The sequence below is a fragment of the Lissotriton helveticus genome, chromosome 1_1 (assembly GCF_964261635.1).
Source record: "Lissotriton helveticus chromosome 1_1, aLisHel1.1, whole genome shotgun sequence".
NCBI lineage: Eukaryota > Metazoa > Chordata > Amphibia > Caudata > Salamandridae > Lissotriton > Lissotriton helveticus.
The window spans coordinates 2,048,852,385-2,048,871,643 of NC_136057.1; the positions used below are offsets into that span (position 1 = coordinate 2,048,852,385).

Genomic DNA, 19,259 nt, shown 5'->3' on the forward strand with positions numbered 1-19,259 from the left:
TCTCTGTGATCCTCAATTCTACCCTACCCTCTCATTTTCTGGACTCCTTCTCAATTACCAATTGGCCATACCTTGGCATAATTTGGTTTTCATTATACGTTCAAATTATCCCATTTTTTTTGCAGGATCCTAACATATCTGTAATTAATGAACCATACACACTAGAAGTTAGTGTTATCTGGGACTGTTTGGCTATTTGTGTATTTCTAAGCACTTGTCCCCCTTTATGTTTATTGTGAAAATATTCTTGACCAAGCATTTGTGTTGGAATTGGGGGTCTCTGGTTGACACAGGTAGGTACTTGTGGCAAATAGGGACTCTCTCCTCTAGTCAGGGTAAGGGGTACACTCCTAAAATAACCCCTGCTCACCCCCTTGGTAGCTTGGCACGAGCAGACAGGTTTATCTCAGAGGCAGTGTGTAAAGCGTTTGTGAACACATACAGTAATCAAGTGACAACACTACAAATGGACATCACACGGGTTGTATAGTTATAAAAATATGTATCTTTTATATAGAGTTACCACAGGACCAAAAACGATAAGAATAATCCACAGTACTATTAAAAATCAAGAGTTCTTGTTAAAAATGCTTAAATCAGATTTCTGTGCGAGTCGGTAGCCCTGTCCGGCTACAGCGTTGATAAAAACTAACACAGAGTCTAACAAATCCAGCGGACCGCGTCGGTCCGGGCCCACTCAAATGTCGACAGACTCAGTCACAGTACCTTTACTTGAGGCGTTTGTAGCGGTGCAGAAAGGAAAGCGTTGCAGGATGCGTTGTCCCTCGAGGCAGTGCAGGAAGAAAAGTGTTGCCGGGCGCGTTGACCCTCGATGTGGTGCAGGCAGCCACACATTGACGGAGTCGGTGGGTCCGAGGTGTACGTTGCAGGTGAGACGGTACTACGTTGCGATGCTTGCAGCTTGCGGTGCGGCGACAGAGCCGGAGTTCGGGAGCTGACGTTGCTCAGTCCGGACAGCGGTACGAGTTGGGCAGTGCATCGCGAAGTGTGCATGCAGTGCCCAACTCCGATGTGTTCACAGAAGTCAGCAACAGTGACCGCGTCGGTCAGACCAGTGCGAGTCGGCGTAGCAAGGCGTTGCACGTCGCGGTGTCCACAGGTTACGGTGCAGGCAACGGCTCGGTGAAGGCGTCAGGACGGAGTCGTGAGCTGAGAGCTTACGTTGCAAGATGCGGACGTTGTTCGATGCGGTGCCTTCTGGACACCGGGCCGGTCATGAGAGTCGGTCACTGCTCCCTGCCTCTGTAGCCACTGAAACAGCATTTCCAGGAGAAATCCACAAAGTCTGGTGAAGTCTACTGGTCCTGAGACTTCGTTCCGGGGCAAGCTCTCTTCCAAGCCCTTGGAGATCCTTCACAAGTTGAAAATAAAGTACACAAAGTTCTTTCTCCTTTCTTTGGCAGTCAGGCAACCACTGCAGGCCAATCCTCCAAGAAGCACTTCAGCTTAGGGATAGTAGGGATAGTCTCTCCTGAATTTCTTCAGGTCCCTCTCCTCAGCAAAGGTTTCTTCTTGTAGTCCAAAAGTGATCTAATTTCATGGGTTCAGGGTCCCAATATTTATACCACAAAATCCTTTGTCCTCTGAGGGCAGAGGAGCCTTTGCCCAGTCCAGACCAGTTATGGAGCACTCTGTTGACAAGACTCCTTCTTTCCTTTCACAGTGCAGGGCAGAAACATCGGACCACCCACAGGAGGTGGAGCTAGCATTGTGGAGGGAAAGCACAGCCCAGGAGCACTTTGTTGACATGATTCCTTCTCTTCTTTCACAGTGCAGGGCAGAGACATCAGCCGCACCACAGGAGGTGGAGCCAGCATTGTGGAAGGCAGGCACAGCCCCATTCAGGTCCCAGGTGCAACTCCTCCCACCCATCTAGATGCAGATCTCTCTATTCACCACTGGGCTGACTCATTCTGTTTCCTGGAATCCCTCAGCCCTGTCTCTCACAAACTCCTGACAAGGAATACATAACCTAGCAGAGGCAGGCCTGGATAGTTAGACAAGAAAACACCTACTTTCTAAAAGTGGTATTTTCAAACACAGAATGTTAAAACCAACTTCACTAATAGATGCATTTTATCATTCTGAGTTCAGGCATACTAAACTCAAACTTCTTCCATGTTCCCTGAGTCAGTTAGGATTATAAGATGTAATAATCTAACTGCCCATTCTGGCCTATGGAGAACAGGTAGCCTTGTAATAGTGAAAAATTAGAAAATGACTGTAATTCACTATTAGGACATGCCACACACATAAGGGCTTGTCCTACCTTATACTTACAATGCACCCTGCCCTTGGGCCTACCATAGGGATGTCTGGTATGAAGAAAAGGGAAGATTTAGGGACTGGCAAGTGGGTGCACTTGCCCAGTCAGCATGGCAGTACCAGACTGCACACATGCTCTGCAATGGCAGGCCTTAGACACATTTTACAAGGCTGCTTCTGAGGGTGCCACAACTGGTGCTGCAAGCCCACCAGCAGAATTTGGATTTACAAGGCCTGGGCACACTGAGTGCGCTGTACTAGGGTCTGACAAGTAAACCAAACAAGCCAATCATGGAATCACTAATCCATACTTTAATTTACAATAGGGGGAACATATGCACTTTAGCACTATCAGCAGTGGTAAAGTGCCCAGAGTCATAAAACAGCCAGCAACAGGTCAGACAAAATAGAGGAGGAAGGCAAAAAGTTCAGGGATGACCCTGCAAAAAGGGCCAAGTCCGAGTTCGAATGGCCTATTTTTTAATACATTGCATATGTTTTTCAACGTCTACCATACTTCCCAGCCCACTTCTTCTGTGTCCAAGAACAACATCACCTATGCCTGGTCAAAAGTCACAACTAGTAACTTTGCTCCAGATCTTGCAGGAAAGGCCTTTCTATATCTCTTGACTTCTTTAGCCTGTGATTTAATTTTGTCTGTAATAACATTGCTCCCTTGAAAAGACCACATTATTGATGCTCTACTCCTCCAACTTTCTAGTTCTTTGAAGAACTAGAAAATAATAAATCCAGATGTAAGGTATTATAGAGGATGTGGAACCATGCCAACGTCCCCAACCTCTAAGACTACCGAACTTGCAGCCTTTAAGAATTATAAAAATGTTAAAATAGCTTGAGTGGCCTACTCCTCTTCCTGAGTTACTTCCCGCCGCATTTATTTCAGGGTAGTCTTTTAAAATGCAAACTAAATGTACATGTAAATGTAGTTGAACCACCTAATTTGCCTAATCTATAAAATCTACTGAACAACTTTGCAAGGCATAATCATATTTTTGGAGAATAAAATGTATAAAATGTGTCTGCTGACACAGAGCATCTACCTACTATTGTTTTTCAAACCAAATGGTCAATAATCATTCGCTATGGAATCCATCCCTATTATCAATCTCTTTCCCTTCAATGCGGAAGGAAGTTCACTAGATTCTCCAGTGCTTGACAACTGTATGACAATCTCTCTTTTCCATATTGCACCTTGTGTAGAAAAAGCTGACTTAGATTTTTTAAATGAAAGTTGAAATCCTCCAGTGTAGCATGGTTTGAAGCTGTGTCCAGCAATGTACTCTCAACATCAGATAACCATTGGACGAGGTCCTGCTGATACCACTGGTTTTGGCATGACCTTGTCTGAGGAGGAAAATTCAAGTTTCATGGCTTTCAAAGTCCTCCCCTTTCTCGGATAATTTTCACATTTTGCCCGGTCAAGATTTGTACCTTTCAAAATAGGACCTAATTTAGAGTACAGTGGTTCGGTTAGTCTGTCACTACCATGACGGGTTTCCCATCCACTTAATTATCATTGGCAATGCATATAATGCAACCTGTTCACCAAAGTCTGAATGAAACCCTTAGACTGTTTTTTAGGAGCTTAACATTCTTAAGCGGGGCAAGCCTGAGGTTTTATCGATCACAGTCCTCTCAAAAGCAAACATATTTTCCATGAAGTCCTGCCTGAGGTCTCAGAAGTGCAAAACCTTTCTAAATCCCATCTTTTAAAACTTTCTGGAGCTGATCCTCGTGGTTGCTTCTAGGTTGCCTGACCTCATGGAGAAAACTTTGGTGTTAGAACTCACTCCAGCAGAGGCCATTAGCAAGGTCCAGTAAAATTGCAACTGTTCCGCTCCTCACTCCACAAAAAGGTGCCTTGCAGTTTGTTCTGTCTCTGTAGCCACACAGAGCAATTTCTCAATCCACATGCCTAAACACTAACGATCCCTGACTCCTTCACAACCCCTAACTACAATCAATCCCTGGCCCCTCATCTCCCTCACCTTGTCTAAACTACACCATTCACCTACGCCTAAAATGCACAAACCTCTGAATCCTAATAATCAATTTCTACATCTAAACCCCTCTCATCGTTGAACTCTTAAAATCCCTCATCACTCTAAATTCCACCCATCCCTGAACCCAAAACCTCTTACCATCCGTAATCTCCATCCATCCAGAACCCTAAGATTCCTGCAATGCTCCTAAATTCGACCCATCATTGAACCTTTAAAAACCTCACCATCCCTAAAATCCACCCATCTGTAAACTCTAAAAATGTCTCAGCACCCCAAACCGCTCCCCACATCTAACCTCGATGATGTGGGAACCTTAAAATCCCCTCACCACCACTAAACTTGTCCCATTCTTCATCCCTGAAAAACTTTCACCACTGTTAAATTCCACCGACCCCTGCATCCTAAGAAGCCCTCTCTGTGCCTCAACTCTTCCCATTCCTGACCCCTAAAACTCCTTATTACCCTTAAACATGGCCCAGCCCTGAACCACAAAAAAATATCACTACCTCTACATTCAACCAAAGTTTATTATAATTTCAGCATTTCCATTAAACTTGTCTTTCCTTTAATTTTCGATTTGTTTGTATTTCACTACAGTGGTCTTCCCTTAAAGTTGTTTTTCTATGATTTGGTTTCCTCCAATGTGATTTCTTAAGTTTCTTTTTTTACATGAATTCAAACACATTAGGCTTCTATAACTTTAACTTGTTTTTTGTGAGCTAGGCCAGAAAACAGCAGCAGGGGCACCTGGAGAGGAAATGGACAGTGATCATCGTGTTTATTACGCAACATATTATTATGAACATTATATTTTCACTTGATGTAAAGTGAGCGACAAATTAACAATGTGATGGGACAAGCATCCAGGTCTTTTTTAAATGCAGACGTGCGTTTCAGGCTGCCCCAAAATGTACGCTTTCGGTTCTCAACAAAAATTATTAAGACAACAATAACCCTTGTTGTTCTGTTTCACTTTCAGTGAATGAAAATAAAATTAGAACCTCTGGGACATATTACCAATGATTAGCGAAATTTATCGCTAACAATGCTTAGCAACGAATTGTTTAACGCTAAGCATCGCCGGAAATTATCGCAGAGATAACTTGCTATTAGCAAGGTTTATCTCAGAAGTGATAAAAATCCTCGCGCTAACTGCCAAATGAGAGATTATCGCTGGAAAACCAACGATAATCTCTCGAAGTTTGGCGTTAGCTTGATGATAGGGGCTCACAAACTTAGCCATTATATCCACCTTCCATAGGATATCATGGCTAAGTCAGGAAAATATCAGGTGTAAGAAAAGCAGTGCTAACCGCGGTTAGCGCTGCTTTTTTTATCACTAACAGGGTTAGCGAAATCCTTGATAATAGGAGAAATGTCGCTTAACAACATTTCTCCTATTATTTTTCTCTGGAACGCCCCCTTTGCATCTCATTGGAGATGCAAGAGGAAGCGTAGAGAAAAAGGGTGCTAACATGCGAATTGGCATGTTAGCACCCTGTTGCTAATAGGGAGATAATTTTATCTCCGCTTTCTTGGCTTTTAAAGCCAAAAAAGCGGAGATAAATCCCTTGATAATATGCCCCTCTGTTTCTTAAAATTAAAAGTATGTATTCAAAATGTGCGCATTTCTTCTTTTTCTAGATTCTGCATATTAAAGAACCCGTCGCAGTCTTACGTGAAATAGAGCGGAATACGCGTGGATCCTTCTTGCCAGTAGACATAATCTCGTACATAGAAGTTCTCACTGTCGCTTATCCATCACTATCAATCGTGAATGATTCTGATCCCAAAAGAGAAAGTAGCACTAATGAAAATATTAATGTAAGTATTTTATAGTATGCTCCTTAGGAGAAATTAAAACTTATTATTAGAAAAAAAGAACGGCATTGGCAATGTTTGTTTTATTTTCTTCTTGCAGACATTTGTTAACACAGTGAACAATTTTGTAGAAAAAGATAAAATCCCTGTTTGGGACAAACTGCTGGCAGTAGATAAAAGAAAGAGTATCACAAAACTGATGCATGCCGTGGAGCAAGCTACTCTAGACATGTCACAGAACTTCAAAAAGACAACACAACTCGATGTGAATGCATCTGACATAGGTAAGAGAAAGAAATCCACCCTCAAATGTCCTTCTTTTTGATGCATAGCAGGTTTGAAGTCTTGAAGCGATATAGGTTGATGGCTATCTTGTATGTGTGTATGAAAAATGTGTCATAATTCATTCGGAAAACTGTTTTCACCATCTGCTGAAGCAAGACTTGATTTCCAGCAGTCTTCAACCTCTGAAGATGTAATGGAGGATTTTCATTGCAATACTTTAAAAAAAAAAATGTATATCGCAGTTCTTTATCTATTTTTCACGTCATACATAATACACTCTGCATAGGTCCGCAAGAGTCCGTATATACCAGTGCTAAATTTGTAAATAAATAAGTAACTTAATAAATAAGTAACTTAATAACTTAATAAATAAGTAACCTTGTAACTTGCTCACCTAAACAGCCGAGGGACGCTCTTCAGCGCCGGCTGCAACGCTCGACCTGACAGACGCCAAGCGGCGACTCCTTGGGCCACGCCCACCGCGCAGGCCACGCCCCCTTTACCGCCTACATCATGTGCTGTCACCGGAAGCGCAGCGGACGAGCGCAGCGGGAGCGCCGTTTGCGCGCCGAAGGCGCACCTAAGGCAAGCCCGTCTGCGCCCGTCCGCGCCAGACCATCGCCTTTCGCCAGCCCCCCTGGTCCTTCCAGGCCAGACCCACTCATACGCTATGACGGTAAGGAACTCTTACACCTGAACCCTACCCAAAGATGTTCTGATGCTACTGGCATCTTAGGTCTCACGCAACTCAACTGCAACCACTGCCATTTCTCCACCAACACGCCCACCCGCGTGTGGGGTGACCGTCTCAATACAACAACCCCGCCGCTGAAGATACTACAACTTAACTGTAGATCCCTCACTAAACACCACCTTGAGGTGAACTCGCTTCTTCAGGAGGAAAATCCCGACGTCCTGTTTCTGTGTGAAACATGGCTCCGAGACGGCATAACTACCATCCCTAACCTAACGCTCCCAGACGAGTTCCAACTGGCCGCCATTAACCGCGATTCTCGTGGTGGTGGCATAGCAATTATCTATAAAAAACACCTGACCTGCTCTTTTACCAAGGAACCGCTCCTAGACTGCGAATGCGCCCAATTTAAAATCAGCGTAACCCCTCAATTTACGCTATCCGGCCTATACATCTATCGCCCACCAGGCCAGGCCACTAGGTTTATTGACGCCCTCCTCGAAACGGCCACAGCGCTTACTACCAAATACGCTAACTTCACCATTTTAGGTGATCTAAACCTACACTTTGATGCGATGGGTGACCATACAATCACCAACCTTCTTGCAGACCTCGCGGCATTACAACTTAACTCTTTAGTCCATGCTTCTACCCACATAGCAGGCCATACCCTAGATCCAATTTTTACTAACATTCAGGAGGCAGTTACAGATACCCCCACTCCGATGGGATGGACAGACCACCACCTTATTAAACTGATGGTTCCGACTCCTCAACGTCAGCATAAAACTGAATCCAACCAGCGTTTAAAAAGACCGTGGCATAAACTCTCCTCCCCTGCTCTTCATGAAACCCTTGGAGAGTTCCAATTCGAAGCTAACCAGGAGATTGGCGCAATCTACACCTCGTTCAATACATGGATCAGCAATGGCCTTGACACTCTTATTCCGGCTAAACTGACCAAAGGACGTAATACACCTTCCAATCCATGGTTTGACGATACCCTTAAATCAATGCGTAAGGAGTGTAAAAAAGCCGAGCGCCAATGGAGAAAAAACTATAACAACCAGGATAAGGCAAACTATCTATCCAGGCTTAAAACCTATCACAAAGCCATTAGATCTTCCCGTGCCTCTTTTTATGCCAACAAAATTGGCTCCAACCCGAATCCAACTAAAACCATCTTCAAATTAGTTAAAGAACTCCAAAACCCTAGGGCGCCCCCACCTAAAATTTCTTCCAACGAACAATGTGAGCAGCTTGTAACATATTTCGTTGAAAAGGTCCAAAAAATCTACGCGACCTTTCCACAGATCCCTCCTCCCCCTGGATTACCTAAGACCCCAGCCTCTAAGCTCACTCCACTTTCCAAAATTCCTGCCATCACTGCTGCTGACCTGACCAACCTGTGTAAGAAAGTGAAGTCCGGCTCCCCAGCTGACCCCATGAGCCCCTCTCATTTCCTGGACTCGATTGACTTTTTTCTATCCCCCATGCTGAACATCCTTAACCTTTCTTTTACCTCTGGATCTGTACCCATAGCTTGGAAGCAAGCGTGGGTATCACCGATAATTAAAAAACCCACCCTCGATTCTTCTAAACCGGAAAACTTCCGGCCAATATCCCTCCTCCCCTGGATTTCCAAGATAGCTGAGGCCCATGTCAATGGTATCCTCTTGAAACATGTGGATTATCACGGAATTCTAGACCCTTCCCAAAATGGCTTTCGCGCAGGCCATAGCACTGAGTCTGCCCTACTGGCCACCACAGAACATCTCCGGACGATTTTAGACTCCGGTCAAAGTGCTGCGCTGATTCTTCTAGATCTCAGCGCAGCCTTTGACACGGTATCCCATGACATCCTTCTGAAACGTCTGGAGATGGCCGGTGTGACTGGCCTCGCCCTTGCATGGTTTCAATCCTTTCTTAAGGATAGATCCTTCAAGGTGTCGGCCCCTCCATTTCTCTCCAAATCCCATCCCATAGCTCAAGGTGTCCCCCAGGGATCAGCGTTGAGCCCATCCCTCTTTAATCTCTACGTTCAGCCACTTACTGACGTGGCAAAAGAGTGGGGGCTCACGCTGGTCTCATACGCCGATGACACCCAGCTGGTTGTCACCCTCTCGGAAAGCCCGTCCATCGCGGCATCCAAGTTTAAAGAGGGTATGGCAGCAGTGGCACAATGGATGACGGACAACTACCTCCAACTTAATGCCGGGAAAACCGAGGTACTCCTCCTTGGCCGAAACACCAGCCTATGGAACGAGCACTGGTGGCCGTCATCCCTGGGCGCCACTCCACTCCCTAAAAATTGTGTTAAAAATCTGGGAGTCTGGATGGATGCCAACCTCAGCTTCCAGTCCCACACTAAAAAGGTGGCAGCCACCTGCATAGGTCTCCTAAGGAACCTCAGGCCTATACTTGGGCTCTTCGACTCTAAAGCTCGCCAGCTAATTATCCAGGCTACCATCCTATCACGCCTGGATTACGCTAACGTCCTCCTTCTGGGAGCAAACAAAGCGGAAACAGCTAGGTTCCAACGTATCCAGAATGCGGCGGCCAGAACGTTGGTTGGCCTACCACGTAGATGCTCTGCTAGAGCCACCATCCGTAAGCTCCACTGGCTGCCCGTGGAACACCGAGTCAAATTTAAGGCTCTTACCACAATCTTTAAGATCGTTAAACAAGGAAATCCCCCTCTGTTGCGGAATCTGGCCCGACCGTATGTCCCTGGTCGTGCTCTCCGTTCTTCCAATCAACTCCTTCTGACTGTCCCCAGGTTTAGACTTTGCCGAACTGGAGGCCGCTCCTTTAGCGTCCTTGGTCCCAAACTATGGAACGATCTCCCCCTCAGCATTCGTTCCTTAGATTGCCTCTCAGCCTTCCGCAAAGCTATCAAGACCTACCTCTTCCCTGCTCCTTAAGCCCCCCTCCCCCCTCCCCTCCTTCTTTTTCTGTCTTCTGGTGCGTGCTTGTCTTATAGCGCCGGGACGCCCCATTGCTGGGGTAGCTGCTGCGCTTCACCAAACCTAGAAATAGAAATAGAAATAAGTGTCAGGGCTCTCATCAGGAGACCACTGAAGCTTGCACCACACATTGCCCCTGCCATGCTGTCAGTGATAGTAACAACAAAACTACTGACCATCACCCTCATACAAGTGTGACAATGCAGACTAATCCAGGCCCCCAGAGCTATATGAATTGCTTGGGCAGCAGGTAATAGTAATCTTAAATGTATATTGAATTGATAATTGATTGTTGTTGAGGTCACCTAAGGTAGTCCATGTTTGAGTGCTATAAGTGAAATGGGAGGAAGTCACTGTCTTACAGTAAATCCTTTACATGCAGCATCCAGTTATCCCTCCACATTGCCCAATCAATTTTCTCACCTCCAATCTATATGTTTTTATTTTGCCAAGGTGGGGTGTTGGTGGATCACGTTTGGAAGGTGCGTTAGTTTGTGGGCCTGTTTCCACGCGCACCAAGACGTAGGTAATATCGGGTTGATAGTGGTACTGCTTTGGGCATGATCAGTGTAGTACATTGTTAAGTCACCTTTTATACTCAGTAAGTGTTTTAAAGGCAAACCCATGTGGGTGTTTCCCTATGGGTTATCAGCATAAAGATTTTGTGTGTCAGTTACAAGGCCAGTCAGTAATATTCCACATGCTGCAGTCTTAGTCCCCCTGCTGTGGTTTTGGCATGTAATTTAGGCGTTTTAAGGCATGGCTTATGGCCATTCTATGCAAAGGTCCAAATAAGGTGGTCAATCTCCTCCAAGAAACTAAAGGGGTGCTTCAGGGGGAGCATGCTAAAGATGTAATTAAAGGGAGACATCACATTCATTTTTATGATATGCACTCTGCCCAACAGAGACAACTGTAGTTTAGACCAGGTTGCAAATTATGTTACTATTTTGTCAGTAATTAAAGTTAAACTATCTCTGATGACATCAGTAAGTCCTGTGTTCAGATATATGCTGATATATTTAAGGTGTCTGGTTTGGCAGGCAAACAACAAAGCCCCTAGGGGTTATTTGGTGTTAGTGTGTTTCAGTGGAGGGACTTTGCATTTGGACCAATTGAACTTATAGCCTGAGAATTGCATGAAAGAGTCAATGACTTGTATGAGGGATGGTACTGAATTATGTGTATCAGACAGTGTTAATAGAACGTCATCTGCATAATAAAAGGCTTTCTTTTCCCCTGCTACAGTATTTACTTCATGGATGGTGTGTATATTTCACATAGCTACCGCCAATGGTTCCAGTGGCAACAGACATAGTAGGATGGAGAGTGAATAGTACTGTCTCATCCCTCGGCCTATCTCAAAAAAGGGAGAGGAGAAGCCTCCATAGGTGACTGATGCTGTGCGGGAGTTATACAGCCAACAGACTTTGCCAATAAAAGGGGTTCCCAATCAGAGATGTTCCCTGATCCTAAACAGCTGTGGCCTTTCCATGTAGGCAATATCCTGTTGGGTGTCAAGGGAGATGAGGACCTTTTCGTCTCTGTCATGTCTGACAGGTCACAATATATGGCCCCGCAGGAGGTTCACAGATGTGTCACCTGGCACAAATCCTACTTGTGATGGGTGAATTAGTAAAGGGATGTAGGTTGCAAGCCGAGTGGCTAAGAAGTTCGCTAGTACCTTCATGTCCGAAGATGAGTGAAACTTAGCCTGTAGTTGGCTCAGTGGAGAGGATCTTTTCCAGGTTTAGGTATTAATGAAACTCTGGCTCTTTTGTGCAATGTTGACGCACCTGATCATCAGTTTGCAAACAGGAAGCTTGTCACCGTCGCTGCTGCTGCCGTAGCAACTCCGAAGGAGGGTATCGCCGCTGTAGCTGTTGCACTGCACCGCATCGAGAGAAGAGTCTCGCAACGAGGGCCGAGCGTGCCGCAGTCGCTGTGCCTGCCGTCGCCACTCCGTGGGAGGGTGTCGCCCCTGGAACTGTCGAACTGCACCACATCGAAGAAAAGCGCCTCGCATCCCCGAGAAGCGCACCACCGTCTGAGCTGCTGCCATCGCATCGTGTATGTCGCCACTGTAGCAGTCGCATCGTGCGGAAGCTTCATGCATCATGGGAGAAGAGTGTCACAAGTGTATCTGCTGCCGTCGCATCGCGGAACAGGGGTGTCGCCGCTGCAGTCCACGCATCGAACCGAGAACTTCTCGCATCCCCGGAGAAGCGTGCCGTATCTGGAAGATCTTCACGTCTTTATTTCTTTGCACCTGAGCTTTGCCGCATTTCCCTCGCTGCGACATTGCTTGTCGTGGAAGCGTAATGCAACCTAAGGTACATTGACGCAAAGTGTTGCATCTAAGAACTGAACTGAACTGAGCTAAAATCTACCATCTTAAAGTAACAGTATTGTGTATTTTTGTCGTTTATGGTCTTTGTGGTAACTCTATGTAAAGTATACTTCTTTTTGATATGAAACCTTGTGTGGTGTCGATCTGTAGCGTTGTCACTGGGTTATTGTATATGGTCACAAATGCTTAACACACCGCCTCTGAGATGAGCCTGTCTGCTCGAGCCAAGCTACCAATGGGGTGAGCAGGGAACGTAATCCCCTTATACTGACTAGAGACAAGGGTCCCTATTTGTCACAAGTACCTACCTGCGCCAACTAGAGAACCCCAAAGCTAACACTTGCTATTGCAGCCTGTGTGTTCAGTTTGAACAGCCACTTTGACTTGTCAAATTAAACCATTTGCCAGGCTCAATCCTTCCTTTATAATACATATAGGTCCCCTCTAGGGTAGTCCCAGAACAGCCCAGAGGGCAGAGTGAAATATATTCAAAAAGTAGGACATGTACTTTTACGTTTTCCATATCCTGGTAGTCAAAAACTCTTAAATGAGTTTTTCACTACTGCAAGGTACTGCTCTCCCATAGGATAACATTGGAGTTATCTTGTTACTTTTTACAAGTACAATTTCAAAATGGGAACAGGTAACCAGTTCACCTTTGGTGCCTCTGATTCAGATTCTTTTCATTTCCAAGAAATACATTCTTAAAGAAATACAACACATTTCACAATTCATCAGCATAATACAATTACAAATATCATAAGATCTCCAAAAAATAGCACATAATCCTATCAATACAACCAGCACATAATACCGACTAAAAACAGATATAAAATGGTATATAAAATATCTTCTCAACTAAAGTACAACTTAGGGGTATCTGCAACCCATTCATTCCCTACATTTCAAATTGTGTAAAATGCATCGGTTTAACCTACAACATACAAGACTCATTTCATATGCTTAGGCAACAAATTGCATTGTACTAGGCCACTATAGCATAGACCAGCAGAGGGACAATCCCTATTTAAAACACCTTTTGAGAGGACATCATAGGTGAATCTACAGCAAAACACTTTCATAGGCATGTATAACATATTCAAATGAAAAAACAGTTGGCCCTATGAAGCATAAGCATGAAGTCTCAGTTATAGCAAGCAAAGTGCATTGTGCAAGACCATAAATATCAAATCTTAAACCAGACCGGCCTCACATAAGGACTAATTTTATCCAACTTCAGGGCCAATATGATAGCCAGGGCATCCTTCAAATTTGACCTACATCTACCCCTAATAGTACAAACTTATCCCAGTCTCACTAAATGGTATATCAGTGCCAATCTAGGACAGCCTGGGAGGGGAAATCCTGGCATTGTATGATACAATTTTGCGTAAATATTGGCAAATAGCAATGGCATCATTCTGATGTCTCAAACAACATGCCAGGTTAAATCCCATTTCTCTCGACCGTATCCCATATTTACTTTTTCTTTTCTCTAAAAGAAATACACAGTCAAGCAGTAGGTGCCTCACTGAATATTTTTTACACTTCATAAATGAGCACTGGCCATGGTTCTTGGATATCTTCACTTTCAGAGCTGGCATCTGGCATCCCGGATCAATTCCTACCCTCAGAATTTCATTTCTCAGAATCCTATCAGGTATTCTGAATAAATAGGGAAGAGGTTGAAGCCCTCCTGGAAAATTAGAAAGGGTGCAGCAGATCTCTTTATCCTGAAGTACAGAAGGTCCTCACTCCTGCTAGTTTTCTCAGCAAAACACCTATGAGTGCCCTTCATCTGACTAATTTGTTTACCTTCTCCCCTTTCAAGGCGCATATCTGGGGCACCTAGTTGCTCCAACATTACTTTCACTCTATTTCTCTTACCAGGGAAGATTGACATTACCTCAGGGAGAATTAGCACATATAAATTGTCTCAGGGGGCTCAGTTTGTAATCAACAAATTAAATTGTAGGGCCCTTGCTTCCACCAGAGCACTCCCTTCTGCAGTTTTCAACTCCCTCCTTATGGCTTGAACCATTAGATTTTTTGGTAGCTCAAGGAGGTATTTCAGAATGCTACTTTCCAACCCCTCCCATGCAACTCCTTTATCTATTGCCAGTGCCTCAGCTCCACATAGAGCCTGGGAGTCATTTACCTTGTACGACTTTACTTAGTGGCTCAAAGGTATAACTACAGCCACTGTAGTCAAACTGATTCAAGCCACTCACTTCAGTTGTCAATACACGCCTCCAACTGGCCAGATATGTGTTCCATTTTAAATAATCATCTCCAACTATTTATACTACCTGACCTACTCATACCTTGCATTGCCTAAAAATCTAGTAAATCTCCTTTTTCTTTTTGCAAAGAACGAGGGTTTTGTCTTTTTGTTGATCGTTAATTTATTTTCAATGCAATAAGAATTGAATGCATTTAATTTGCATTGGAGCCCAATATACAAAATATCCATAAGCACCAGCTCATCTGCATACATAAGGCAAGTGGTGTTCCTACCCCCAATCCGATGAGAAAAACTATGAGTAGCACTTAATTCCTGGAGGAGGTCTACTATACCTAAACTAAACAACAGAGGAGCTAAAGAACATCCTTGGTGTAAACTGTTCTCTACCAGGATAGACCTAGACAGGCTACCTGTCCCGACAAGTTCAACCTGTACCCAGTTAATACTATGTGGTTTTACCAGGATATCTAACAGGACCTCAGATATATTCCACTGGCAGAGCTTTTGCCAAAGTGTGTGTCTGTCCACCCTGTCAAATTCCTCCTTGAAGTCAATGAAGCAGCAGCAAAGGCCATCTATCAGCTCCACTGACCCCTTGTGGCACCCTACAGAGTAAAACAGTGGTACGTTGTTGAGTGTTTTGGCCTAAATCCTCCCTGCTCCACAGGGATAAGACCTGTATCAAAAGCCCAGGTGGTAAGTTTCTTTAATGGGGTTTGGGCACATAGCTTAGAAGTGATATCCTGCAACTAAATCAAACAATAGTTAGCTGGCTGGTCAGCTTGGCCTTGTTTATGAGCAGCATTCACTACTGCTCCCTTCCATGAATCTGTAAGAACTATAGATGTTACCCATTTAAAAAAAAACCACACTTAGATGACACTTCCCACTAGCGCGTAGGTTCGGGTGATGCTCCTCCCCCGATTGATGGCGGTCGTTGGGGTTTGGCGTGCTGCGGCTTGAGCGGACGTTAAGGAGCTGCGGGCGAGCTGCGGGCTGAAAAACTATATTGAGTGTGGTCCTGGCTATCCCGCAGCACCCAGTGGCTATTTTTGTGTGACTCTGGCTGCAGAGGCGGTAATGGTGTGCGGAGTGGAGGTCAGCTCTGGTTCTGCTTCTTAATTCCACAAAGAGAAGCAAGGTATTCTCCGCTTCTTTTCCGATTAGAGGACAGCGGCAAATTCAACGTTTCTGCTTGCAGGCAGGCAGACTAACATGAGAAGTACAGTTTAAACAGAAGGCTGGGCTGTGAGAGCTATGGGAAAATGCCACACGAGAAGTTCACAAAGTTTAAAAAAATTAAAAGTGAATTGTGTAACAGCCTGAAAAGTGACTACAGCGGGGGAGTCTGCTGACAACTGTGAGCTGCATAAAATTTCACTCAGGAGGTGAGAGCTGGGGAGTAGTGTTAATTATTAGAGCTTTGATGTGAAGTATATTTGGGACCGCTGATTTAAAAGATTTGTTTTGGAAAAACAGAGATTTTTGGAATCATACTGGGAGGAGTTGGGAGTCTATCATAAACAAAAACCAAATAATGTGCTAATATTAAAAAATTGTCTACAGAAGGAGTAGGAGGAGCAGGAGGCTGTGAAAATAGGATTAAAATCCTCTATGTGAAGGAAGTAGAAATCTTAAAACTACAGAGCTTAATCCAATAGGCTTAATTCAATAAGCGACATGATGAGGAAACAGCTTAAGCTGGCGGCAGCAGCAGCAAAAGCGGATGTCGTGATTGCCGCAAAAAATAAAGCGCGCTCAGCGAATGCCAAACTAAATCAGTATGAGGGAAGTAATAAACTACCTCAGGTTGGGTCCACCTTCAGCTCTCAAAGTTCGGGGATTGGGGATTCCCCCTTAAAAGAGATAAGATCAGTGGCGCCTGTAGCACTTGCTCCTAATGATCCAAATTTTCAGTTAGGGATCTCTGATGTGCGGGCAGATCCCGAGCTGAAAAATACCAGAGACTTTCCTCTTTTTTTAAAGAAGTGTGTACCCCCCTTTGCTTTGTCTGGTAAACCAAGAAACAATGCTCTCGTGCAGGATGCTTTGTGGGGCACAGGGCATCCAACAGCAGATGACTCTCCAGTGGAATCAGTATCTTCTTTGGAGGCTCCTTCTTCATCTTCAGGGCTGCCTTCTCTGGGGGGATACAGGTTCCAGCCCTAGGCCCCTTGACTCCGATCCTACTTAATGCTGCGACTTTGGCAATGGCCACTGCAATCCCACACCCTCAGTCTCTGCCTTCTTTTCACCATACTAGCTCTAATGTTCTACAACTGCAACCAAAGGACACCACAGTGGGCCAGGTTCAGGGGCAGTCAGACATGCAAGGTCACCAGCCCCCCGTAGAACAGTTTATGCCCTCAGTTCTCCCAATGCCCCAAACCTTGCTGGAAAGTAGCTCTATTTTACTAGATGCCGGGGCCGATCAGGATAATGACTGACACCAACCAGAGCCTGTCTTTGTATTTCAGGATGAAAAGGTTGTCGCATGCCAGATGGATATTAAAACCCTATTAAATATAATTCTTGAAGAAATCAGAGATTTGAAGAAAGCTCAGCAGTTAGAAATATTATCAATTCAGCAACGTTTGGGAAAAATAGAGGAAGCAGTTGCTAGTCTTCCAGGTCGTCTCCATGAGGCTGAGTCAAGGATCTCCTCCCTTGAGGACCAAATGATTGGTGTTCTTCAGCAAGTGGATTCAGTGTCCTGTGAAAAACGCTGCACCTTACATAAGGATTTCCGAGTTGTTGTCATTGGCCTGTCCTTGCCCGTGGGGGTTCCGCTTCTTACAGCCACTGCTCGCAGCACCCGCTTCACGGGTGCCGCTTCGCGGGAGAGGCGTGGGGCAGAGGAGACTTCTGGACGCTTGGGGCAAGATCACCGGAGGCAGCTGAGGGAGCGCGCTGCAGGGACTCTAAAGACCAGGAGTCCCTGCGCTGCACAGGTGTGCACGGCCGCGCCCCCAGTGAGACCCGCCCACCGCGCCTGCAACGCCATCCACATTGGAGAACGCCGGCCGCTCCGCGGGACGCGAGCGGGATGCCGAGCGAAGCCCGGGCAAAGCGCGGGCAGTCTGTGGCAGTCAGGGGCTGACAGAGGCTGGGCTGGGCCACGTCCCTAACTTCATCTTCATTGGTCTTGAAAGGTACTGTGACACTGCCATCGGGAAAAATCATAACCATGTCTACTCGCTCTGGGAAATTGCTCAGAGCTGGGCATGAAGGAACAGGGGTAATTTCTACGATAGGAACCATGGATAGGTTCATTACAAGAGTAGCGGCAGTAATAGAGAAGGAGATTGCGATGACGGAACGTCGCCTCTCTGGGGAATTCCTACCAGCTAGACGATCCTCTCTTGGCACTGCGGCCAAAGCCTTGTCACCTCTCCGAATTATGGCTCCATCCCCACTCATTCCAGAAGTGCTTGAGCACCCCAGGCTGTCTGAAATAAGTGATAGTATAGACAGGTTAGAGAACCTAGTAGTACAGTCAACACCAGGTGCTGCCATTGATGAGATTGCGGGAGGGTGCGCTCCACCCTTAGCTTTCCCTGCAACTAGTCAGAACTCCCAGGTGCCTAACCTGGCTTCTTCTGTGGGTCTTCCATCGCCCTGTGTGTTTCAGGGTGCTTCGAAACAAATTAAGAGGAAAAGGGCTGTGAGCATACGCAAAGGTAGTTACCCTACACTCTTTAAGCGCTTTAGAAAGCACGGGCTGAGGGCCACGGGTGTAAAACTAGGTAATGGTCCGAGTTCTGAGTACCTGGATGGGCAGGGAGGGTCTCCGTCCCAGGAAATGGAGCGTGATACCAACGATAAGCTACCGCCTACCCAGGTCCCAGCCTCTCTGGATCAATTTGTCAAGGTCCTCAATCACTCTCTGTCACCGCTTATAGATCAAATCAAGAGGGTGGAGGCTAGAGTAAATAGTCTAGAGCAGTCGACACTTGATAACTTTTTTTCGCTCAAAACTCTGATCAAACACCAAACTAGGAGTAGTGAGGACCCCACATGTGGTAGGTTGGGAAAAGGAACAGTACTGGTTGCTGCTCCGGTGCAAGATTCTGTTGCGCCATTGGCGGCCGCCTTAACAGAACCAAGTGTGGTTCCAACTCCTACTACCATTGTTCCACTCATGTCTAAAGCAGGTCCCGCTGTACATTCTATCCCAACCCAAGTGATTACTATTACGGGCCCTAAAGTTCATAAAAAACCAATGCAACCTAAGGTTCCACCGGGTGGCTGTAATTCCAAATTTGGCCATCCGACGCAACCAAAGGTTCCAGCTGGTGGCTGCAATTTTAAACCAAGGCAGCCTCCCCTAGATAGTGCTTAGACTAAGGAAGACGGTGTAGCTTTGTTAGCTAATCCCTCCAAAAGCCCCTCGGTGGTACCTCCTCCTTTAGTTCCATCCACCTTGCAGAAAGTGTCTTGCACTCCCCATGCTGACCTTCCCCCGGACTGCCATCCTTATGTTGTAGTGCTGGTTAAGGTCCCACCTCTGGCAGATAACCAACTAGAGACACACCAGACCTTAAAAAATAAATGCCTGCACTGGCTAAAAACGAATAAACCATTACCT

General features: G+C 45.5%; 1 protein-coding gene across 1 annotated transcript in view; it reads left to right on the plus strand.

Annotated features, from left to right (window-relative positions):
* The window catches only part of ADGRL4 (adhesion G protein-coupled receptor L4), a 654,086-nt gene that overhangs the window by 329,853 nt on the left and 304,974 nt on the right, over positions 1 to 19,259 (plus strand). The window contains exons 6-7 of the mRNA XM_078644908.1: positions 5,955 to 6,134; positions 6,232 to 6,415. Of these exons, the coding sequence (XP_078501034.1) occupies positions 5,955 to 6,134; positions 6,232 to 6,415 (364 nt within the window). The remainder of the gene's footprint in view (positions 1 to 5,954; positions 6,135 to 6,231; positions 6,416 to 19,259) is intronic.